The 26,430-nt window shown below is 38.5% G+C and overlaps 1 protein-coding gene across 1 annotated transcript; it reads left to right on the plus strand.

Annotated features, from left to right (window-relative positions):
- The first annotated feature begins 239 nt into the window (after nucleotides 1-239).
- LOC126252101 (NADH dehydrogenase [ubiquinone] 1 beta subcomplex subunit 7) lies at nucleotides 240-26,430 on the plus strand. The gene is made up of 3 exons (XM_049952961.1): nucleotides 240-458; nucleotides 2,105-2,273; nucleotides 26,243-26,430. The coding sequence occupies exons 1-3, from the start codon at nucleotides 347-349 to the stop codon at nucleotides 26,340-26,342; spliced, it is 381 nt and encodes a 126-aa protein (XP_049808918.1). The 5' UTR covers nucleotides 240-346; the 3' UTR covers nucleotides 26,343-26,430.

The raw sequence follows: 26,430 nt of genomic DNA on the forward strand, positions 1-26,430 counted from the left end.
CTCAATTCCGTTGACGGTCTCGTCGAAGGTTACCATTTCAAATGCATTGTGGAATCTTTTGGGTTTCCATTCCAGTAATTGTGAATCGAACTTTCGCATTTTGTGAGGCCTGTAATTATTGCAAATATATTTTGAAGACACTCATGCACTGTAAACTGTCTGCCGATGAACAAACCAAACCTCGAATCTTGTTGGATTCGATATGAAACATTGTTGTATCGAATTGCATGGCACCACTGACCAAAGTGTATCTTCGTGTTTGCACTCGGTGAGAGGTTAAATCCTCCGAGAGGAGTGTGATACGCGTAGTGAAATTAAAGATTGTAATAACATAAGTGTTGACACCATGGGAAATGCGTGGGCTTTGTATGTGTCAGATCCTCAGGGTACTCCTCAGCCAATGAAAGAGCCTTCATTTGATCCGTTGCTTGGTTTCCCTAATGGGAGAAAACAGAGAGGTAATAACGTATCGCTCAAGCTCCCATTGAATTGTAGTACTTTTAACAACAGTGATGACAACTGATGATGGGTTGTTTCAAATAGAATAAAAAATAAATGGAAATTATTTTCGTTTGGCTTTGAACGCTAGTCAATTGTGTAGCTGTCTTATCTCATTCTTCGATGGATATATTACGTTGCAGTTTAGTCGTATGTAGTGGGAAAACCAGGTACTCCTGTTTGTGGCTGTGTAAAGGGAGGTATGGGCTCTCTAATTTTGGTATAAAATTATATATGGTTTTAAGCCAAATATGTTGACCGTAAAACAATTACTTATTTCAATGTTACTCCAAAACACGAAGGCAAAGATAGTCAAGGTTTTCACCCTAAAAGTGTAGCGATAAGCGCTATTTTCAGAAGTTCTAATTGTAACAGAGTCCTGTGTGAGATTTCACATTATAAGCATTGTAATATTCTACTTGAGTCATATGAAACTTTTGCTCCTAGTTGAAATTTGCCACTGACCTTTCGCAGTTTTAACTATGACATTAACAAATTTAGTATTAGACATGTACGCCCATCCGTTAGATTATGTGGGAGGGGGCGAGGTCTGAGTTATTTGTAATATTTTGGAAGATGATTGGCGAGTTGTTAAGTCATAAAATCTTAAAAACCTGTGTTATGTAGACTTTTAGATAGATTTGTTGAAACAAAAATACTTGTTTACACTTTTTTTTCTTTTCCCCATGAGCTGGGTGGCCCTCATAGCTCATACGTATGGGTGCCCTTGGTGTTAGAAATAAGTAGTCTTCAATACTTTCTAATGACTCTCCTTTGTTAAGAAAGAAGCACTCCTCTTATGTAACACAATCAAATTTCTAGAGTGATACTAAGTGCCACTTCTATACCATTAACGAAACGATTAGTAGTGGTTATAGATTAACTGTGTAAAAACCGTGTATTAAGAGTATTGAGCAGGCACAAATTAAGTTAAAAGGCAAATGCAAAACATAGTGGTTACCATTACAATGGTATAAAGTTTATTTAGTTAATTTACACTAATTTAAGTGGATGTGGTGAAATTCCCTCTCAAGTGTTTCAAGTACTGAACAGTTAAAATACCAGTTTTTATGTTGGGGTGCAAGACCTTTGGCTAATCAAGACCTGTAGGAAACTTTTAGTCGCATATTGTAATTTTCTTTAGAGACCCTATGTGAAGAGACAGTTTAATGAAATACAGTGAGTTAGCCTATATAGAAGCTACTATTTAACTAAAGCAGATGTTATGGAAATATTGAATCTACGGGTACCACTAGTTAGTTTTGGCCCTTGTTGTCATAAAATTGGTAATAATGAACCGCTCGCCAAAATACAGTACGTGTAGAATATGCACTGTAACAAAAATTATGACATAGCCTACCATTCATTGACTTTGCCAACATGCAACAAAACTCACCTTCTGTATAACCTGTATCTTGAACTATGCTTCACACTTTAAAAAAAAATTATAAAAGAATAATATTGTCAGTGTCTTTTCATATCTCTTTGTGTGCATGTGACATCACATGTATCATTATTGCCGCAAGTCAAAGCCAACAACCAGTAGCACTCTGTTTGATAGACCCAACATTGTTATATTTAATGTTGTTCCTTAATATTGTTTTAGTGATGCTCGCCACTGAAGAAGAGATGATATCGGCCAAGATTCCACCAGAAAATCGTGATTACTGTGCTCATCTATTAATCAAGTACCAGGCTTGCAGAGCAGATGTTTGGCCATGGGCTTACAAATGTGCACATGAAAAGCATGCGTACATGACCTGTGAGTTTGAGGAGTAAGTATTTAACAAGTCCAGAACATATTTACCATTCTTAAGTTTCTTATATTTGCTGCAAATAATTTATATCAATATTAACAGCAGTGCCTCTAGTCAACATGTTTTCTTTTAACACATCATGTAAAAAGCAAACATTTTTGATCTAATTTTTTCATTTGTGAATGCCTAAGTTGTCATATTAGCAATAGGTGATGATTAAAATACTGTTAGTCATGCCATTTAAGCAAATAATGTGCTCCTCACTGTTAAATTTATGAAAGGATTCTCCTGCCATCAAAAAGGCAAGTTTTGGTCATTCACCTTCCAGTTAGGATAGTCATTAGAGAATTCTTAAGGTTTAATTTCAGTGTGTTTACAGTAATTTAAAACAAATGAATAATGTTAGTGCTTTGTTACTGTAATAACCAGCCTCAGTTTCATCGTGTAACCTGTTACGCACAGAAGAGATCTGTGCAGTCAGGATGTTACTTGCGACTATAACGTATTTGTTTCTTTGGTGGCAGTCTACAGGATTTTGCTTGCCCAGTGCCAGATCACTGAACAAGCAGTGCTACAAATCCCTTACAGAAACTGTGACAGTTTCACAGCTCAGTATAAGTTGAGCACTCTTGTGGGCATCTATTTCTGTTTTAGCTGAAATCATTCCTCACAACATCCCATGTCTTTAGTTTCCTTTCAAAGTCTTCTTTAATTTGTTCCTACCATCTCATTCTTGGGCATTGTGTGTGTGTGTGTGTTTGTGTGTGTGTGTGTGTGTGTGTGTGTGTGTGTGTGTGTGTGTGTGTGTTTTCCGGTAAATTCCTCTCCAAGTACTGTTGGGAAATTCAGTTAGGTTGCATTAATTTTACATGACATCGGTTCCATTTCTCCATGGGCAATTAAAGATATAGTTCTCTCCGTATGTGCTTTTATTATCTTGTTGTTATTATACAAATTAGATTCTTTGGCACCTCTGTGGATGAAACAGCATTTTTCACTGCTATGTGGAACAGCCAGGTTTTGTTTCTTGTAATGCCAATGATTTTACCTTGATAGAGCTGTATTCCAAAAAACTGCATGAAGGCAACAGAGAGACTATTGCACAGCTGTTAACACTTCAACCAGTGGAGCTACCATCTGCTCTACATTTGGAGATGGTGTCACCTTGCCTTCTTCGTCTGATATTTGAACTAACATTGTCATTTTTCTGTCATGAAGTTGCACAATGCATGCTTGTTTTCTACAATGGAACAGTAATAGTTGGCCAGCTAGTTGATTCAGTGATTTCTGTTTAAAATTATTTCAGTCTTTGACCATTTCTGTGGCACAATTTAAGTAGCATCTACACTTAGCTGATACAAAATATACTTAACATTTTCCAAAATACTCATCAGTTATGTCACATAAGCACTGCAACTGTTTGGAATTGGCAGTAGCAGTCTTATAACGAAAAATATGGAAAAAAGTAAACATCAGGTAATACTACAGAGTACACTCTTTCAACAACTCCTTTTGAACTTACTTGGATGTGTAGGCATAACTGTTACAGTGTTTCGTTTCTCATCCTGTTTTAATATTTGGCTGGGTAAGGAGTGCTGAATTGTGAGATTTTCCCACAATTTTTATTGGCTACTTTTGGAATTTAGTTCCCATATAAATTGGAAAGAAGGTTACTATGCTGCCAGTGAAAACTGATTCCTGTTGTGCTTTCTCATACTCATATATATCTGGCAGGTCGATAGACACACAAACAAACACAAACACACACACAAAATTCAAGCTTTCGCAACAAACTGTTGCCGTATCAGGAAAGAGGGAAAGACGAAAGGATGTGGGTTTTAGGGAGAGGGTAAGGAGTCATTCCAATCCCGGGAGCGGAAAGACTTACCTTAGGGGGAAAAAAGGACGGGTATACACTCGCGCGCGCGCGCGCGCCCACACACACACACACACACACACACACACACACACACACACACACACACACATATCCATCCACACATATACAGACACAAGCAGACATATTTGAAGACAAAGAGTTTGGGCAGAGATGTCAGTCGAGGCAGAAGTGAAGAGGCAAAGATGATGTTGAATGACAGGTGAGGTATGAGTGGCGGCAACTTGAAATTAGCGGAGATTGAGGCCTGATGGGTAACGGGAAGAGAGGACATATTGAAGAGCAAGTTCCCATCTCCGGAGTTCAGATAGGTTGGTGTTGGTGGGAAGTATCCAGATAACCCGGACGGTGTAACACTGTGCCAAGATGTGCTGGCCGTGCACCAAGGCATGTTTAGCCACAGGGTGATCCTCATTACCAACAAACACTGTCTGCCTGTGTCCATTCATGCGAATGGACAGTTTGTTGCTGGTCATTCCCACATAGAATGCATCACAGTGTAGGCAGGTCAGTTGGTAAATCACGTGGGTGCTTTCACATGTGGCTCTGCCTTTGATCGTGTACACCTTCCGGGTTACAGGACTGGAGTAGGTGGTGGTGGGAGGGTGCATGGGACAGGTTTTACACCGGGTGCAGTTACAAGGATAGGAGCCAGAGGGTAGGGAAGGTGGTTTGGGGATTTCATAGGGATGAACTAACAGGTTACGAAGGTTAGGTGGACGGCGGAAAGACACTCTTGGTGGAGTGGGGAGGATTTCATGAAGGATGGATCTCATTTCAGGGCAGGATTTGAGGAAGTCGTATCCCTGCTGGAGAGCCACATTCACAGTCTGGTCCAGTCCCGGAAAGTATCCTGCTTGTGTCTGTATATGTGTGGATGGATATGTGTGTGTGTGCGATTGTATACCCGTCCTTTTTTCCCCCTAAGGTAAGTCTTTCCGCTCCCGGGATTGGAATGACTCCTTACCCTCTCCCCTAAAACCCACATCCTTTCGTCTTTCCCTCTCCTTCCCTCTTTCCTGATGAGGCAACAGTTTGTTGCGAAAGCTTGAATTTTGTGTGTGTGTTTGTGTTTGTTTGTTTGTGTGTCTATCGACCTGCCAGCGCTTTCGTTCGGTAAGTCACATCATCTTTGTTTTTAGATATATTTTTCCCACGTGGAATGTTTCCCTCTATTATTTTGATATCTATAATTTTCTTGAGGTCTTTATGGCTAATGATAAATTCCTTTATTGACTTGAGTAGTTGCTGATTAGACTTCTTGGAATATATGATCTGAACTCTAGAGATGATAATATTGGTTTGTCCTGCTTCTGCTGTCAATGTTGTATATATTATATATGTATTGTTCACACCAATGTCAAGAAGGTCAAAGAAAATTCTCAGGTAATACTTAATTTTCGCCTTCCTGTCAATCTCATGAGTCACTTTCTTCTGATCCATGGGGTACACCCCTCCCATCAACTTGTTGTATTTCATCACAAAGGTACACTGATCTTCTCAGAAGAACCAGACTGTCACCCGAAGGGTGTATTGGGGTAATAAAATCAGTCAGTAGATAAATTGGTTTGGTATCCATCCAGTTGCGGATTGTCAATGTGTTGATTAGTCTGTGTGCATCACTGATTTTGATTTCTTTGTCTGGAGGGAAGGACATAAGGATGTTTTTTTTTTTGCAGTTGTTGTGTACTGTTCCTCATTATCTAATATCTTATAAAGGAAGGTAATGCAGCAGAACAGGAGAGTTACAAAATTATCTATGTAAATTCCACATCCTGGTCTGGATATAGATTTTTGCCATTTGTAGAACTACTGACTCACAGAGACCTACTTCAGGGCATGAGTTCTTTTGCCAGTTTTTAAATCAAATAGATGACCTGTGTCTGGATGACACCTCTGCCACATTTTGAAACCCTATTTGATATACTATCATATAATATGCCCTTTGAACCTGAACACATGCTAATCAACAGATTGAGCCCTAGTTGCTCTAAGAAATTCCTGAAAGGTTTTTTTAAATGATCATTTACAGCTTTTACTTCGTATGAAGGATCATCCTTTATTGATTGCTCTTCATTGTTGGAAAAATGTCTTCATATCAGTGTTGTCATAATGTGAGTTAGATAAGGAAAATCTAAATCAGGCTCAGTTGACAGTAGGTTCTAACTGTATGTAAATATATGGTACCTCATTATTAGGTTCATGCCAAAAAATGCCTTCATTTCATCTTGATTTGTGCTGAAAGCATTGCCAGTTTGTTCTGCATATTGAATACATTGAGGAATTAGCATATCTTGCAACATGGCTTTTAGGCCCATTATTGAAAAAAAAAAAAAGCTCAGATTGGTTTAGTATCCCACAGTTCTCACTGATATTAAACAAAAGCACTTTCCCAAATTCATCATTCCCATTATCACTGAAATGTCTTTTTCAGCATAACATGTTCACTTCCATTTTCCATCTCTCTTTAGAAAATTTTTATCCCCTTCATTTAGTAACAGGGTCATTCCATGCCAAGTGGTCTAGAGGCTCCCACATGACCATCATGGATTTTGATGGAATTTTGTATGAACATTCACACATGTTCTCAATGAACACTGGTAAAGCTTCAGTTTCAGAAATTCAGTACTTTCGAAGATAGTCACTTGTTTGAAACCATAACACAGCTTTCTATAGTGCGTCCTTGAATTTTCAGCAACTTTGAGATGAGATATCTCTGTAAGTATTTGCATGAAAGAAACAAAACTTGGCCATCTTATAAAACTTTTAGAGCTCTTTAAAGTAAAATATTAAGAAAAGGATTTCTGAGCAATTTTCATATAGATCATTTGAAGCAAAACTGGGCGAAAAAAAATAGCTGTTTAAAAAAAATTGCGAACTTCAGTTTTTTAGATCTCCAAAAGTAATTGTGGGATGTACATGAAACTTTGCACACCATAACTCACCAACACAATATCTTACAATATAAAATTTCATTCTCCTATTGCTTTCCATTATTTCACAAATCTAGGGTGAAGTTGACGATTTTTCAAAAAGTGCTAAACATGGGTATTTTTAGTCAAATTTTTCAAAAAAGTGTTTTCTCCAAACTCTTCTAAACTATGGTAATTAGAAAGAGCATATTCTAAACTATCTAGAAAAGTGGATTTGGTTTTGCAATGCAAGCATATGAGGCCCTAAAAAGTAGCATCCTCAAAGAGGCCACTGGAAGTTTGAACACATTTTTCTGGCACTCAAATTATACCTGAAACCTTTTATTTTGCCTAATAAATGTTTATTAGTGCCTTGAATAATAGAAATAAAAAGATCTGGTTAATAGGCAATGAGACTGTCAGAAAAACTTTAAAACTATGAGAAGTAGCCCTTCTGCTTTTATTGTAAGTGTTCATCTGCATAAAACTCTTCTAATTTGTTACAAAAGAGAGAGAGATTCTTAATTTCACCTCCCCCCCCCACCTCTCTCTCTCTCTCTCTCTCTCTCTCTCTCTCTCTCTCTACACACACACACACACACACACACACACACGCAATTATTATTAATAATGAATGTAAATCATAAAATTTATTTGCATAATCATCTAATTATTAGTTGCCTGTTTAATGAACAACACCAGCTTACTGACGGAAAAGAAGTGTATAAATGAGTTGCTATGGTCCATGGTGGCTTAACCACTGGTAGTTTCATTTCGCCTGAGAATACCAGCATTTCCATTGCCATAGGGGCCACGCCTGATAGCTTAGCAACAGCCAAGGGTGGGTTTCTTTACCACAGGATCCCAAGCCTGATAAGGGTTTCTTTACAAAGGTTCCCAAGCCTGATAGTAAAATTATTTAAGTGCCCTGTGTAAAATTAGAAGGCACTCTTGGGTTCCTTAGATTGTTTCCTCTAACCTATTTCAATTTTTGACATGCTACTTTAATTTTCTGATGAATATCAAGAGGAATGGTGTATTGTCGGCCAGATGAATTTACTGATGGAGCTGGAATAACTGCAATAATGTGGTGCTCCAGAACCCAGCGCTTGTCACTTCTTAGTGGCCAATAAAATGAATTTGCTGGACCATGTGGGTGCATAAAGTTTATTAATGCATCCCTTTGCTCTGTGGAGGTCTCACAGATATTCCCAATCCATGACACGTTTTCATAGATGCATGCAACATATTGCCCTGGTTGGAGAGCAGACATTAATATGCCTCCTTCATTACTGTGACTCATTTTAGCTAGAAAAGATGAACAATCATTTGAAACTCTGCTGACCTGAATTGTTGTTTCATCAATAGGTAAAAAGTGATGATTTTCTCTAGTGCCTGCTACAGTTTGTCCAAGTTTAAACCTCTCTTCTTGTGACACAATATTTTTTTCAATTTCATTTTTACTGATGAAAACAAATTTAATTCCATTAATGTTTTCAGAGCAGAAGTGAAACAGATCTAGGGGAGTAAGAATTTGTCCATTAAGTGGCCGTTGCAAGCTTGCTCTTGCTGCTAACCGCTTTGCTGTACCTCCAATCCCATCACAATGTGATTTCCCGTGACTAGTAGCAAAAAAATTCCATTCGGCTGTCATTCTAAAATCACTCTTATAATAGCACAAATTTAGGAAATTCTTGAAATTTTTATATTGAGCACTGGAGCCATCACTGAAATAATGAATGTGGGATATCTGTGCAAACCGTGCTTTTATATATTTGATGAGCTCCTTGATAAAAACGTGAACTGTAATAGTGTCATTCTGCAAACAATCACTGATAATGCAAAAACTTAGTCTACTTTCTCAGTTTGACGAAAGTAGATACCAAATGGATGAATTGTTGCTTGACTATTGTCCCAGTGGATGCCTTGCACAGCATCCTGAATGATAAAAGAATAATTTTCTGCAAAATCCATTAGGACAACAAGCTCTTCGTCTTTCAGATGACATTTAAGGGCTTTAAGATGAAAGCTTTGATGCTTGGCAATGTAATGATGATGGCATGACAGACTCCATATTTTATTTTTTACATCTTCAATAAATTCATCCACTACCATTTGCTTCGTGTCAAGTGTGGCCCGATCGGTATGTATCCATTGCTTAAACACAATAACTTCCTGTGGCTCATGATCTAGGAAACAGCTGGCAATTTCAGATGCTATAGCTTCAGGCCCAGGACACCTTTCACAGCGATGTAGCATGCACTGTTTAGAGTTCAAACTGCAAACTGCCTTGCTGAGAATCTCCTTATAATTTTCACGTATACCAGCTCCACTAAGCATCTTAACATTTTGGTGAATTGCACAGACTAAAACTGCATGCATTCCAGCTGATCCTACTGTTACACACCATTTGGGTCCAAGTTCACAAAACTTTGAGAACCCTATTTCTGGACCATTTATATTCTTATAGATAACATACATTTCCCGTAAATTGCAAAGTAACAATCTTTTCTGCATGTATGTTTTTCTATCTAAAAGTCTAACGAAATACTTTTTTTCCAGGGCACACCCTACTATACTCATCATATTTAAAAAAAAAAACAAAAAAAAAAAACATTCGCACTCTACTAGCAACTTCTGCTGGTAATTTCCTGCTTTGCATATTTTTGGGAAGTGCCAGAATGCCCTTCTCTGCCTTAAGCTTCCGAGCATTCTTCACCATTCTTTCGGACATGCCGAACTGAGCTGCTGTTTGTCTGACTGTCCAACTTACAGGTGCCAAGGTTAAAATTTACATCTGTTCTTTATGAACATTCTGCATCTTGGCTTTCAGTTCAGTCAGCAAATGTGATTAGTCGGCACAGTTTCCACATTCCTTAATTTCACTAGCATCTTCAATTTGTCGGTTTAGTCCCATTGCATTTAAAATTTTGTTTTTAATCACATTTTGAGCCTTTTGAATTTTCTTCTTCACATATTGGGGCTTATCTCTGTATCTTACTGTTCTCTTCAGGGGTGAAATACCAATAGACAATAAGCGACTATTTAATTCTTCTTTTGGTGTAAAGTCCTCATCAGAATGTGATGATGAGGCTGATAAAGCTTCGTCCAATTGTTTGTTTAAGGTAGTCCTGCAAGCCGGACAAATTTTCTGACCTGGCTTTGTTATTAACAAGCTGCTTCTTAAACATATCAGAAGCCGTATTAGCTGTTTCAGTATCAAGAGTGCAAATTCCTGCCTTAACATTATGATTCACTTTTTTTAAACCTCTCATATTGTGTCAATAACAGGGCTTTATGGTGTAGGTGAACTTCAGAGGTATTGTCCAGCTTTGCTTCAGAACGTCGGACCAACAACTCTTTTTTCCTCATCACTAAAATCCACAAACCATTTTAAAGCAGCTTTTTTGGCAAAGAAAGTGACATGACACTTTGTTCCACTATCTCCTTGCCCAATTGCGCAGGAAGGTATGCTGTTCCCTGCTGCATCCTTCTCTAATCAGTAACTAAATAATGTATTTGGCCTCTAAGTGCAAATTATAATCTGCTTAAATTTCAGACAAATTGCTACTGAATGAAATTATACACAATGTATAATACCAATGAAAAAATCTAATAAGAGATATATGCTATAAAAGACCAAAACAATTTTTTTGTAAATTAGATTACAAACTTTGATGGTCTTGCGAATCACTTAACAAGCCACACTCAGTCAAGAGAACCCACTCACTATGCTACAAACACACCACTGAAATACTGATTGTTCAAACAAGGCTCACAGTAATGAAACAATCTGATTGTTAAAGTAATTGTTGCCATTATATTTTCTATAAACAGTGAATCTTGTCTGTGAAAGTAGTGGTTACGTATTTACCAAGGTGGTAGGCTACATTTAAGTGTGATTAAATACAAAATTAAAACATCTTAGATGTTTAACCAACCAATTTCACATGTTTCCCTAATAACTTTAAGACAAAAATTCACAGGTTACAACACCTAGGTATTAAAATATCTGCAATATTGATTGGAAAATTTACATCACTTGATGCATGATTCAACCAAACTGATTCTTTTTTGAAAAAATGTTTTATACAATTGAATCCAAAAATTAGGTCTTCATTTTCCACTTGTAAATATTTACAATTTTGGGAAGTACAAAAAATGAAGCTATTATTCATTGAATTCTTTATGATATATCTAAAAAGAAAGAAAGTGATGAGACTTACCAAACAAAAGCGCTGGCAGGTCGATAGACACACAAACAAACACAAACATACACACAAAATTCTAGCTTTCGCAACAAACGGTTGCTTCGTCAGGAAAGAGGGAAGGAGAGGGACATCTCTGCCCAAACTCTTTGCCTTACAAATGTCTGCTTGTGTCTGTGTATATGCGGATGGATATGTGTGTGTGTGTGTGTGTGTGTGTGTGTGTGTGTGTGTACCCGTCCTTTTTTCCCCCTAAGGTAAGTCTTTCCGCTCCCGGGATTGGAATGACTCCTTACCCTCTCCCTTAAAACCCACCTCCTTTCATCTTTCCCTCTCCTTCCCTCTTTCCTGACGAAGCAACCGTTTGTTGCGAAAGCTAGAATTTTGTGTGTATGTTTGTGTTTGTTTGTGTGTCTATCGACCTGCCAGTGCTTTTGTTTGGTAAGTCTCATCACTTTCTTTCTTTTTAGATATATTTTTCCACGTGGAATGTTTCCTTCTGTTAGATTATATATATATATATATATATATATATATATATATATATATATATATTATGCAGATGAACACTTACAATAAAAGCAGAAGGGCTACTTCTCATAGTTTTAAAGTTTTTCTGACAGTCTCATTGCCTATTTACCAGATCTTTTTATTTCAATTATTCAAGGCACTAATAAACATTTATTAGGCAAAATAAAAGGTTTCAGGTATAATTTGAGTGCCAGAAAAATGTGTTCAAACTTCCAGTGGCCTCTTTGATGATGCTACTTTTTAGGGCCTCATATGCTTGCATTGCAAAACCAAATCCACTTTTCTAGATAGTTTAGAATATGCTCTTTCTAATGACCATAGTTTCCAAGAGTTTGGAGAAAACACTTTTTTGAAAAATTTGATTAAAAATACACATTTTTAGCACTTTTTGAAAAATTGTCAACTTCACCTTAGATTTATGAAATAATGGAAAGCAATAGGAGAATGAAATTTTATATTGTAAGACCTTGTGTTGGTGAGTTATGGTGTGCAAAGTTTCATGTACATCCCACAATTACTTTTGGAGATATAAAAAACTGAAGTTGGCATTTTTTTTTAAACAGCTATTTTTTTGCCCAATTTTGCTTCAAATTATCTATATGAAAATTGCTCAGAAATCCTTTTCTTAATATTTTACTTTGTTGTTGTTGTGGTCTTCAGTCCTGAGACTGGTTTGATGCAGCTCTCCATGCTACTCTATCCTGTGCAAGCTTCTTCATCTCCCAGTACCTACTGCAACCTACATCCTTCTGAATCTGCTTAGTGTATGCATCTCTTGGTCTCCCCCTACGATTTTTACCCTCCACGCTGCCCTCCAATACTAAATTGGTGATCCCTTGATGCCTCAGAACATGTCCTACCAACCGATCCCTTCTTCTAGTCAAGTTGTGCCACAAACTCCTCTTCTCCCCAATCCTGTTCAGTACCTCCTCATTAGTTATGTGATCTACCCATCTAATCTTCAGCATTCTTCTGTAGCACCACATTTCGAAAGCTTCTATTCTCTTCTTGTTCAAACTATTTATCGTCCATGTTTCACTTCCATACATGGCTACACTCCATACAAATACTTTCAGAAATGACTTCCTGACACTTAAATCTATACTCGATGTTAACAAATTTCTCTTCTTCAGAAACGCTTTCCTTGCCATTGCCAGTCTACATTTTATATCCTCTCTACTTCGACCATCATCAGTTATTTTGCTCCCCAAATAGCAAAATTCCTTTACTACTTTAAGTGTCTCATTTCCTAATCTAATACCCTCAACATCACCCGACTTAATTCGACTACATTCCATTATCCTTGTTTTGCTTTTGTTGATGTTCATCTTATATCCTCCCTTCAAGACACCATCCATTCCATTCAACTGCTCTTCCAAGTCCTTTGCTGTCTCTGACAGAATTACAATGTCATCGGCGAACCTCAAAGTTTTTATTTCTTCTCCATGGATTTTAATACCTACTCCGAATTTTTCTTTTGTTTCCTTTACTGCTTGCTCAATATACAGATTGAATAACATCGGGGAGAGGCTACAACCCTGTCTTACTCCCTTCCCAACCACTGCTTCCCTTTCATATCCCTCGACTCTTATAACTGCCATCTGGTTTCTGTACAAATTGTAAATAGCCTTTCGCTCTCTGTATTTTACCCCTGCCACCTTTAGAATTTGAAAGAGAGTATTCCAGTCAACATTGTCAAAAGCTTTCTCTAAGTCTACAAATGCTAGGAACGTAGGTTTGCCTTTCCTTAATCTTTCTTCTAAGATAAGTCGTAAGGTCAGTATTGCCTCACGTGTTCCAGTATTTCTACGGAATCCAAACTGATCTTCCCCGAGGTCGGCTTCTACTAGTTTTTCCATTCGTCTGTAAAGAATTCATGTTAGTATTTTGCAACAGTGGCTTATTAAACTGATTGTTCGGTAATTTTCACATCTGTCAGCACCTGCTTTCTTTGGGATTGGAATTATTATATTCTTCTTGAAGTCTGAGGGTATTTCGCCTGTTTCATACATCTTGCTCACCAGATGGTAGAGTTTTGTCAGGACTGGCTCTCCCAAGGCCGTCAGTAGTTCCAATGGAATGTTGTCTACTCCGGGGGCCTTGTTTCGACTCAGGTCTTTCAGTGCTCTGTCAAACTCTTCACGTAGTATCGTATCTCCCATTTCATCTTCATCTACATCCTCTTCCATTTCCATAATATTGTCCTCAAGTACATCGCCCTTGTACAGACCCTCTATATACTCCTTCCACCTTTCTGCTTTCCCTTCTTTGCTTAGAACTGGGTTTCCATCTGAGCTCTTGATGTTCATACAAGTGGTTCTCTTATCTCCAAAGGTCTCTTTAATTTTCCTGTAGGCAGTATCTATCTTACCCCTAGTGAGATAAGCCTCTACATCCTTACATTTGTCCTCTAGCCATCCCTGCTTACCCATTTTGCACTTCCTGTCGATCTCATTTTTGAGACGTTTGTATTCCTTTTTGCCTGCTTCATTTACTGCATTTTTATATTTTCTCCTTTCATCAATTAAATTTAATATTTCTTCTGTTACCCAAGGATTTCTACTAGCCCTCGTCTTTTTACCTACTTGATCCTCTGCTGCCTTCACTACTTCATCCCTCAAAGTTACCCATTCTTCTTCTACTGTATTTCTTTCCTCCATTCCTGTCAATTGTTCCCTTATACTCTCCCTGAAACTCTGTACAACCTCTGGTTCTTTCAGTTTATCCAGGTCCCATCTCCTTAAATTCCCACCTTTTTGCAGTTTCTTCAGTTTTAATCTACAGGTCATAACCAATAGATTGTGGTCAGAGTCCACATCTGCCCCTGGAAATGTCTTACAATTTAAAACCTGGTTCCTAAATCTCTGTCTTACCATTATATAATCAATCTGATACCTTTTAGTATCTCCAGGGTTCTTCCATGTATACAACCTTCTATCATGATTCTTAAACCAAGTGTTAGCTATGATTAAATTGTGCTCTGTGCAAAATTTTACCAGGCGGCTTCCTCTTTCATTTCTTAGCCCCAATCCATATTCACCTACTACGTTTCCTTCTCTCCCTTTTCCTACACTCGAATTCCAGTCACCCATGACTATTAAATTTTCGTCTCCCTTCACAATCTGAATAATTTCTTTTATTTCATCATACATTTCTTCAATTTCTTCGTCATCTGCAGAGCTAGTTGGCATATAAACTTGTACTACTGTAGTAGGTGTGGGCTTCGTATCTATCTTGGCCACAATAATGCGTTCACTAAGCTGTTTGTAGTAGCTTACCCGCGTTCCTATTTTCCTATTCATTATTAAACCTACTCCTGCATTACCCCTATTTGACTTTGTGTTTATAACCCTGTAGTCACCTGACCAGAAGTCTTGTTCCTCCTGCCACCGAACTTCACTAATTCCCACTATATCTAACTTTAACCTATCCATTTCCCTTTTCAAATTTTCTAACCTACCTGCCCGATTAAGGGACCTGACATTCCACGCTCCGATCCGTAGAACGCCAGTTTTCTTTCTCCTGATAACGACATCCTCTTGGGTAGTCCCCGCCCGGAGATCCGAATGGGGGACTATTTTACCTCCGGAATATTTTACCCAAGAGGACGCCATCATCATTTAATCATACAGTAAGGCTGCATGCCCTCGGGAAAAATTACGGCCGTAGTTTCCCCTTGCTTTCAGCCGTTCGCAGTACCAGCACAGCAAGGCCGTTTTGGTTATTGTTACAAGGCCAGATCAGTCAATCATCCAGACTGTTGCCCTTGCAACTACTGAAAAGGCTGCTGCCCCTATTCAGGAACCACACGTTTGTCTGGCCTCTCAACAGATACCCCTCCGTTGTGGTTGTACCTACGGTACGGCTATCTGTATCGATGAGGCACGCAAGCCTCCCCACCAACGGCAAGGTCCATGGTTCATGGGGGGGGGGGGGTATTTTACTTTAAAGAGCTCTAAAAGTTGTATAAGGTGACCAAGTTTTGTTTCAAATGGCTCTGAGCACTATGGGACTCAACTGCTGTGGTCATAAGTCCCCTAGAACTTAGAACTACTTAAACCTAACTAACCTAAGGACATCACACACATCCATGCCCGAGGCAGGATTCGAACCTACGACCGTAGCGGTCGCACGGTTCTGGACTGCGCGCTTAGAACTGCGAGACCACCGCGGCCGGCAAGTTTTGTTTCTTTCATGCAAATACTTACAGAGATATCTCATCTCAAAGTTGCTGAAAATTCAAGGACGCACTATAGAAAGCTGTGCTATGGTTTCAAACAAGTGACTATCTTCGAAAGTATTGAATTTCTGAAACTGAAGCTTTACCAGTGTTCATTGACAACATGTGTGAATGTTCATACAAAATTTCATCAGAATCCATTATGGTCATGTGGGAACATTTCTTGATATTAGACCACTTGGCACGGAATGGCCCAACATTATCTTAGTCATCACCACCGCAAGTCTTCAAACTCTGCTCAACACTTTCATCAGTGATGAAGAAAACTTTTTCTGGACCACATGATCTAAAAGATGATTTGAAATCGTACAAGTTTTTTGCTGAAATACAAAGAAAAATAATACATTTACAACTGAAATTAAAATACCTTTCCACTACACGTAATATTAATGACTTCATATCACAAGTTATATTGTTGTACATTGGGACTATTTCCCATGGAAAGAAAATAAAATTTTTCACTTATTAAGTGCAGTTATTTTCCAAACATATGGTCCAAAGTAAAAGAGCATCTTACCTGAATATTGTTTCAAGCCTTGAAGGCAAGGCAGAGATCATAAAACACACAAAATAAGTGAATGAATATGTACGAGGGTTGGAACTTAAATAGTGGCAACTATTTATTCACAACTGATACAACAGAGTTACATGTTTGTAGCTGTTACTATCCTTCAAAGTAGTCACCAGCATTGTGTAGAACATGTTGCCAGCAATGAGGCATCGTATACCATTAGCAGAGCTTGTTCTGATGATAGTGTGAATGGAGCGGTCTGCCGCTTGTCGAATCTCTGGAACAGTTCTGAAGCGAATGCCACAAAGTGGTTCCTTCATCTTCGGGATCAAATCAGTCACAAGGACTTAACCTCCGGGGAGTATGGTGGATGGTACAGTACTTCCCAGTCCCATCGACCGAACAGAGCAGCCACAGGTTGCGCTATATGCGCCCGCGCATTGTCATGCAAAATGATGGGTTGGTTGTGCAGAAAGTGTTGCCACTTCTTTCGCAAAGCTGGTCACAAGCGATGCTCCAAAAATAAACAGTCCTTGTGACTTTGATTTGATTCCGAAGATGAAAGAACCACTTTGTGGCATTCGCTTCAGAACTGTTCCATAGATTCGACAGGCAGTAGACCGCTCTGTTCACACCATCATCAGAACAGATTCTGCTAGCAGTATACTACGCCTTCCACATTGCTGGCAGCGGGTTCTACACAACGCTGGTGACTACTTTGAAGGACCGTAACAGGTGCAAACATGTAACTCTTTTGTATCAGTTGTGAATAAATAGTTGCCGGTATTTAATTCCAACCCTCGTATGTACACTTGAAGCAGGAATCACCAACAATATACAACAATTGGTGGCAGTTATATTAAATTTTGCCCAGAAAAACTATGAAATTAAAGAAAACAATTATATCTTCTTTAAGTAGAGCACCTGCGGCGCTTCTACTGTCATTACAAGCCAATTATTGAGGAGATTTATAAATAGGCCAAATCTGTCCCAAGTACGTGAAAGGGTTAATTCTGATATCTCATAATTTTGCAAAAAAAAAAAAAAAAAGTGATGTACTTCATCTTTCTTGAAACTGTTGTTATGTTCCTGTATAAAAATACATTAATTTTGGAATCTTTTAAAACAAATTTGATAGACAGGACAATTCTGCCTATAAAAGGAATATGCTTGCTGGGATGGCATTCAGAGAATGAATTGAAAGGTGATATAATGTAAGGTGCCAGATATCTCGTGCTAAAGTAGTTATCACTTTTGCACTTTCATAAAGGAGAGGATCCTCGGAAATTGGACAACATCAAATCTATGTAATCCATTAAACTGTCATTGCTAGCAGAGTGTATGTGGTGTCAAAAGGCATGCTTGAGATCTTTGGGTCAGTGTTAGTTGTGTGATGATTTTCTTTTATTTATTTATTTATTTATTTTTTTTCCAGCAAGAAATGCATCAGTATATACGACTAAAATTATAGACGAAAGACTGCTGACTTCGTTTCACATTAAATTTATTGAAAATTAAATGCTGCTTTGGCAAAGTGTGTATATAGTGTTCATTGTACACGAATAAGAAATTATGTATATATGCAGACTGAAGCAACAAACAAAATTTGTACTAAGGCTGGATTCAAACCCGGGTCTCCTGCTCACTAGACGGGTGCACTAACCACTACACCACCCTGACGCAGTGGCTTTGCACAAGTGCGCAGATCACCCTTGCATGCCTCCCTCCTCAATCCAAATTTTCCTTCATGCCTCAGTCCACTCGGTATTCCCCTGAATTCAACCAGAACTTCATAGGCTTTCTAACTACATTGGAATAGCACCTCAGCATTGAATGAAATGGGGGAATCCTGCCTGAAACCCAGGCGTGGGTGCTTAATAAGTTGAAACTATGTGGTTCCAGAGATTTTTCAAGTGAGGCGAGGTGTGAATGGGAATTTGGATTGAGGAGGGAGGCATGTTAGGGTAAGTCCATGTAGTTGCGTTAAGTCACTGTGCCCAGGTGGCATACTGGTTAGCGCATCTGCCTTGTAAACAGGACACATGGGTTCAAATCCTGGCCTGGATACAAATTTCCATTTGTTGCTTCAGTCTGCAGATTATACATCATAGATGTTTGAGATGAGCAGTGTCCATTTCACAAATGGTAAGTAAATTCATCTCGTCCACAATCTCTTAAACGAAAGCCTAGCAGGATGAATGGCTTTAGGACGAGGCACCTTGAACCAATTACCATTCAGTCGATTCTTGTCCCCTTCCCTGACCCCACACCTCCGACTGGACAATTTTTTTTTTATTTAATTTTTTTCCAGCTTTGATTGTCCACTTCTGAGTAAACATAATCTGTGAAGTTCTCCCAATGTTTGTATTTCCTTGTCTTGTTCATTATACAGCAGCAGCTTTTGTGTGATAACATGTTTATGGCCGGCCGCGGTGGCCGTGCGGTTCTGGTGCTGCTGTCCGGAACCGCGGGACTGCTACAGTCGCAGGTTCGAATCCTGCCTCGGGCATGGGTGTGTGTGATGTCCTTAGGTTAGTTAGGTTTAAGTAGTTCTAAGTTCTAGGGGACTTATGACCTAAGATGTTGAGTCCCATAGTGCTCAGAGCCATTTGAACCATTTTTGAACGTGTTTATGCATCTGGTCAGCATCATGTTTATTTTGTACCTCATGGTGCTTTTTCTTTTGGAGTTCTACCCACACAATGAAGATACATAACCTGCCCAGGATTAACTCTCCCTGAGTTCAGTATCTCTATCTTGGGCACAGCACTGGAGCAAGTTGACAATTTTTCATATCTTGGAAGCTTCCTGTCTAAATGATGTACTTGCGAACAGGGTGTTGCTAAGTGAATTTGGGCTGCCAATGCAGAATTCAGATGGTTAATGCACAGTATTCATGAACAAACAGCTAAAACTGCATACCAAATTCAGATCCCGTATGGCTGTAAAACATGGTCATTATGGCCATGATATCCAAACACTTCAGTGCTTCCACCAGCAAAAAAAATTAGATACATCTGGAATATTAAGTGAGAAGACCATGTGACCAACACTGTGGTTCTCAAGAAAGTGTATCTAAACAGCATTGGGGAACCATCATTGCTCACGAGATGCTTAGGCCATATTCATCACATGAATGAATGATACAAGGCTGCCCTGCCAAATCCTTTATTGGGAATCCATCTGTGGCAGTAGACCTCATGGAGCACCTCTTAAGTGCCTGAAAGACCAGCTAAAATACACCATGAAGATGACTTGTTATAAAAATACAAATGTGGGAAGAATGTGCTGCCTGTCAACTTGTTTGAAGAAGACTGCCACAGACATCAAGACGCCAAGTGACAGGCAAGAAAGCTCCATCAATTACAACCTGCCCACCTCCAAACATTCATCAGAAATATATTCATAAGTTGGGTTGAAATGCTCATTCCGTGTAGGGAGAAGTTTAGCATACTCTAAATTGAGTTGCAGCCAATGACAGACTCAGCAGTATGTCCCTCCTGCCATCATTTGCACACCATTGGCTTAGCTTTCACATTTTGTTTGCACACTGTTAAGTTTTCCTTCAGCATTGTACTGCTTCTCATTACCAATAAATTTAATTTTGTTAACAGGAAGCAATACATTAGTTTATTTGCAATGTGACCATACCTAGTCATGTGACTAGAGTTGCCACCTCTCTCATTTTTTATGGGGTGTCCCCTATTTTAAGGCACAAATTTCTCTCATTTTTGTTTGTTTTGTCCTGTAAAATTAGATGAACTCAAAATTTGTGTAAAAGATAATATTTAAGTTTGTGGTACTGTCAGCCAGCAAATCACAGCATTCTCTTTAATACTATAGTGACCACTATAGTCGAGTATCTAAATTCACGGAACAAAAGAAAATTGCCTCACTTACAGTGTTTGAGGTTAAACAGCTGTTGATATTGTTTAAAATGTATGATTTTGACGAAAGTGTAGTTCGTTTCAGTTTCGCCAAAAATGAAAAAGTGCAAACAAATGACGTGTTATGAGATATCTTAGGAGACATATTAAGTAAAGTCTGTGCATGGCAGTAAGTTCAAAGCAATATGCTTGGTAAGCAACAGAATTACATCTGCCTCTCATGGAGGTAAATCATACTTGAAACAGCATGCTGGGAGTGGCGGACACAAACTTAATGTGCCTCCACAAATTAAATCCCCTGAAAGTAATTTTATTTCTTCCGCCAAATTAGTCCTTGTGTTCCACATAGTCAAATATAATCAGAGTTTTTAAAGCACAGATTGTAACAATAAGTTAATGGCTGATATATTTGTTCCATAAAAACACGGGAGAACTGCCGGATATCAGTAACTTCCTGCCACGATATTTCGGCGCAGAGTCTTCTGGCCATCTTCAGGTGAATGCCACTGTAGTAGTACTGGCGAGTACGCGCTGAGCTCCGCTATTTAAAGCCTTCTGAGGTGACATTGCGCATGCGCAGCTCAGCGTGCGCGTTCATAACGGCTCCGTGCGCTGCGCCTCGCGCCCTCCACTGTGAAAGCCTGGCGTATCGGTGTCAGGTCGATTTCCATCTTTATGCAGATAACTACGTCGACTACGAAGTTTCTCTATAACAGGATTCCAAGCAGAGTTCAGCTGATAACCGCTATCTCGATTGATGAGTCTCGTTGTCAGACAATCTTATTTCCACAGCTTCATTGATAATCGAGCTCCAAAAGTTTGATGTATGGGCCAAAATTTTTGCGTCGTCGTAATTCATGGAATGGTCTGTGGAAATACAATGTTCGGCGATTGCGGACTTGGTGGGTTGGAGAAGGCGAGTATGCCGTTGGTGTTCCACAATGTGTTCCTGCACAGTTCGTGTTGTTTGCCCTATATATGATTTGCCGCATTCACACGGAATTTTGTAAACACCTGGTTTACGCAGGCCCAGGTCGTCTTTAACGGATCCCACCAGTGATGAAATTTTGGAAGGAGGGCGAAAGATGACTCTCACTTGATACTTTCTCAATATTCTGCCTATCTGTGAAGAAATATTCCCAATAAATGGTAGATAAACAGTCGACCTGAAGGCCTCTTCCTCTTCCTTGTTCCGTCGTTTGTAGGTTTGTAGTTTATCTACCATTTATTGGGAATATTTCTTCACAGATAGGCAGAATATTGAGAAAGTATCAAGTGAGAGTCATCTTTCGCCCTCCTTCCAAAATTTCATCACTGGTGGGATCCGTTAAAGAAGACCTGGGCTTGCGTAAACCAGGTGTTTACAAAATTCCGTGTGAATGCGGCAAATCATATATAGGGCAAACAACACGAACCGTGCAGGAACGCATTGTGGAAAACCAACAGCATACTCGCCTTCTCCAACCCACCAAGTCCGCAATCGCCGAACATTGTATTTCCACAGACCATTCCATGAATTACGACGACGCAAAAATTTTGGCCCATACATCAAACTTTTGGAGCTCGATTATCAATGAAGCTGTGGAAATAAGATTGTCTGACAACGAGACTCTCATCAATCGAGATAGCGGTTATCAGCTGAACTCTGCTTGGAATCCTGTTATAGAGAAACTTCGTAGTCGACGTAGTTATCTGCATAAAGATGGAAATCGACCTGACACCGATACGCCAGGCTTTCACAGTGGAGGGCGCGAGGCGCAGCGCACGGAGCCGTTATGAACGCGCAAGCTGAGCTGCGCATGCGCAATGTCACCTCAGAAGGCTTTAAATAGCGGAGCTCAGCGCGTACTCGCCAGTACTACTACAGTGGCATTCACCTGAAGATGGCCAGAAGACTCTGCGCCGAAATATCGTGGCAGGAAGTTACTGATATCCGGCAGTTCTCCCGTGTTTTTATGGAACAATCAGTACGCCGGGAAAGCTTTAAACATCACATCAAGCAGCTGATATATTTGATTATTCAAAAATTGCAAAGTGAAGTTTCATGTGGCAGAACCAACGCAGAAAGCCAGAGTATGAATGTGCTAGCCCCCAGATGTATTGGAGATATCCATTGTAAAAGTACTCAATTATGAAGTCCTGTACTTTTTGATTGCAAGTATTTCATCAACAAAGGTAATTGTAAATGTTTCCATTGTGTTTAAGATGTTTCCCAGTAGAAAATGGGATGGAAAACAAATTGCTAGACTTTCACAACAGTGCAAATGGATCTGCTAATTCTTTTCATGAAGATGTCAATAATATAATTAATCAGAGCGGTTTAAGCATGTACAAGATACCTTTGTATTTTGCTGATAGTAGTAATGTAACTAATGGTGTTCATAAATGTCTTTAAGCTACTTGAATCTACAAATGGAAAAATTTTCATCCAGTTGTGTGCAGAAATTGGGCACAATACAATGAAATACGACAATTACTTCCTGGATGTTGATGTGGAATCTCTTGTCATGAAAGTGAATGACCATTTCTCTGTATGTGCTAAGAGAAAAGTTGGAAGGGTGGGTATTGAATGGAGAGAGATTAAGGCCTGTACCAACTCACTGACTTTCTTTGGATGCTGCAGCAGATTTACTGCTTCATAACTGGCCTGTTATTAAGTCATTGCAAGTCACTGAGGGAGTATTGCCCTGCAGTGTTGCAGAAGTATTTTGATCCTGAAAACGGTACGAAGTGTGTGTGTGTGTGTGTGTGTGTGTGTGTGTGTGTGTGTGTGTGTGTGTGTTCTGCAGTGTTACAAAAATTTGTGTAGAATGTCAGTATCTTTGAAAGAGATATTGTCTCTGTTGTACAAGCCTATAAGTGCATGTCGTTATTAAAGCTAAAATTTTAATACAGAAGAGCAGATAATTTTTTTGGATTTTCAGTTAGAAATAATTTGAAACATTTCTTAGAGTCTTGCAGAAATAAAATTGAAAAACGTTTCTTGCAGTTCTATGCTAAAGCTGTTCAGTACCTCTCACATGCTTATGATTTTTCTGAAAATAATGTTGCCAAAGGCCCACAAGTTCAGAACCTGGAGAGAAAAATAAAATTTCATTTGTTGGTACAAGTAGGGGGGCAGCTTCATCTGACAAATGACCTTGGTATGGAATAATATGAAGAGTTGTGCATCTGTAAGAGGATCTACATGATATTTATGGGTAGGAAAATAGTTTAGTAGAAAAATGACCATGTTATTATGAAGGAACATGGTGCAACTAACCTAAAACAATTCAAGAAATTAATGTTCTTCATTTTGAGTGTTACAGGTTGCAATGCATTTGTTAAACATGTATTTTCTCCATGGCGAATAAATGGGCAAATACAAGAAACAGATGTTCAATTTCTCTTATGAAGAACGAGCTTCTAATTAGCATTAATAATAATATGTATTGTAAAGAAATCTATAATGTGGTGAAAAATGACGTTGCACTCTTGAAAGCAGCTAATTCTGACATGTCAGTATTGTTGACAGTTCTTTCGCATTTCCGAGCATGTTCCATATTTTTGTGGAATGTCCCTTGTTTCGTTGTTGTAAAGATGGCAACCCTACATGTAACAAAGTTGTTTCCACTATGACTGGGTCTACCATTTGCCTACCCAAGTAAGAATTTAATATGGGATAAATAACCTCAAAATTTAATGTTGTGGAAGTAACAATATAATAACATTAGCATCTGATTTGTAGAGGAAGTCGTGGTCAGTTGTAGCTGAACCTGTGGATGCTGGACATGTAGTTAGCATATCATCACCTGACCATCACTGAAAGAGTTTGACTGTTGCTTCCAGTATTTTCCCAATTCTTTTCTGGTAGGTACAAGTGTGTCTCATAATCCAGGAAAATGAGCACGTTGATGGCAGCCAGTAAGACCTACATGGGATAGAACTGATCAACATGCCATAGTCTTGTGGGCTGGAAACTGGCATAGAGGTGGAAGGTCATGTGCACATGGAATATGGAACAGCCAAAAGGGAGATGAAAGAAGTTACAATTAGTAAAAGGTAATGTTCATGTATGGTGTTCCTCCTTCCAGTAACTGTTCAGGGCTGAAGTAACTTCAGTGCACCTCCATATTGTTTTTTGATGCAGGATTTATTGCCATTGTACATATTATAGAAGGCTGCAATGTTATTGAAAATATTGTATGTTCTGATAATACAACATTTATTTGTAAATTAAATATAACTGTGTCCTATTAGGTGACAACTAAAAAGGGGTCATAAAATAAGCTAGAACTATGGCAAAACTATTAGGATTGACACTTTAATGTTGTATAGAATAACCGATTGCCTATTTTTTTGTTTAATCATCATCCATACACACAATTCTATCTTTTTCATAAATTATCATCTTCCTGTAATGCTTCTAACAATTTTGTGCCCAGAAAACCAACCATTTATGTCATTATTTGAAATGTTGCTGTAATGTCTTGTTTGAGATTTCAATGCTAGAAAATAACTATCCTTCAAAGAAAGTAAATATGAGGTGAATTTTTGAGCAATTTCACAAATAATTGGTTTTTGTATGTAAATGCCTGAAATATTCTGGCAGGGAGAGAAGTGTATCACTATCAGAGCAATACCAGCATGTTTCTTTCCTGCATGCTTTGCCAGTAGATTATTGCGTCGTCTTTGAAAAAGTTTTGCTGTCCTGTGTTGGATGCTGTTTCATCTCAGTAGCAGAAATTTAACAGGAAGCGGTAGTTCTATACGTCTGTTGCCGATAGTCATACAAGGAACGATTCTTCAGCCAGTGTTGTGCCTTTCTGGAAGAGTCCACCAATTTCTTCAGATTGTTCCTGCTCTGATATTTCTCATTCCAACCCAGTCCTTCATCTAGTTTCCAAAATTTCTTACTCAACAGATGTGACATACTAAAAGTGGCTTGTGCACCATGAAACATTTCAGCCTGAGCTATACTAGAGTGCAGTCATTTGAAGGCAGTGTTGTGGCCAGAATTACACTCGGGCTTGGTTGCCAAAATGTTGAAGATATGTATTGGAGATTTTTATGATTATAAGGGAAGTGTTCAGGATACTGATTTTATGTACAGCTTACTGCTGTTGTAATGACTATAATAGTTTCAACCACAATTATCTCATATTTCAATGTTAGGCCTTTGGAGTAATGCCCAGTGACAAGCAGTTTTCAAGAAATGAATTGTGTATATATGAATTTGTATATAACACTTTATTTACAATTCATCTGTCAATGTGGTTACTGAAAACTATACTGTTCAATGCCAAAACATAAATATTATTATAATCAGCGTAAAAGTGCTATATTCTGTAGACAATTTCTTATCATTCAACCACAATGGTGGTTTCATTATTACCTTAGATAGTAGGTTCTTTCTTAAAACATCTTTTAAATCTATGATGAATGAAGAGATTTTATACTCCTAGGTCAGATACAGCACAGTATTTCAATAATGTAAGTGGATAAGAGTGTAAAATTCACATTGCATGGAGCCCGATATATTTGTCGCATTCATGGCATGATGCTTAATGTGGCTGAAAGAATGAGATGCTTTTTTACTATTTTGCTATAGGTCAGAAGTTTATAAATTTGGGAAGTTATTGTGACAATGACTTGTTTCTAACCTGTATAATTTAGTTTCGACTGCAAATTGCGCAGTTCCATTAATTCTTCCTTTATGAAGATTTATTAGTGTTAATGCAGCTGCTGAAATAACTTTCATAGAAAAAAAATTATTTATTGCATGTTATGAGTATTACAGTATTCACTGTTTTTCTTTTTAGCTATGTTCTTCGCATGAAAGAGTATGAACGAGAGAGGCGACTGCTGCAACGACAGAAGCGCATTGCTGCCAACTCCCACAAAGAGGAATTAGAGGAATGAAGTTATTCATAGTTTGGTGCCTCACATGAGTCGTATTTGTATTTTGTTGCATATATGTGTATATAAAACTTCTTTACTTTAAAAGAAA

The sequence above is a fragment of the Schistocerca nitens genome, chromosome 4 (genome assembly GCF_023898315.1).
Source record: "Schistocerca nitens isolate TAMUIC-IGC-003100 chromosome 4, iqSchNite1.1, whole genome shotgun sequence".
Classification (NCBI taxonomy): Eukaryota; Metazoa; Arthropoda; class Insecta; order Orthoptera; family Acrididae; genus Schistocerca; species Schistocerca nitens.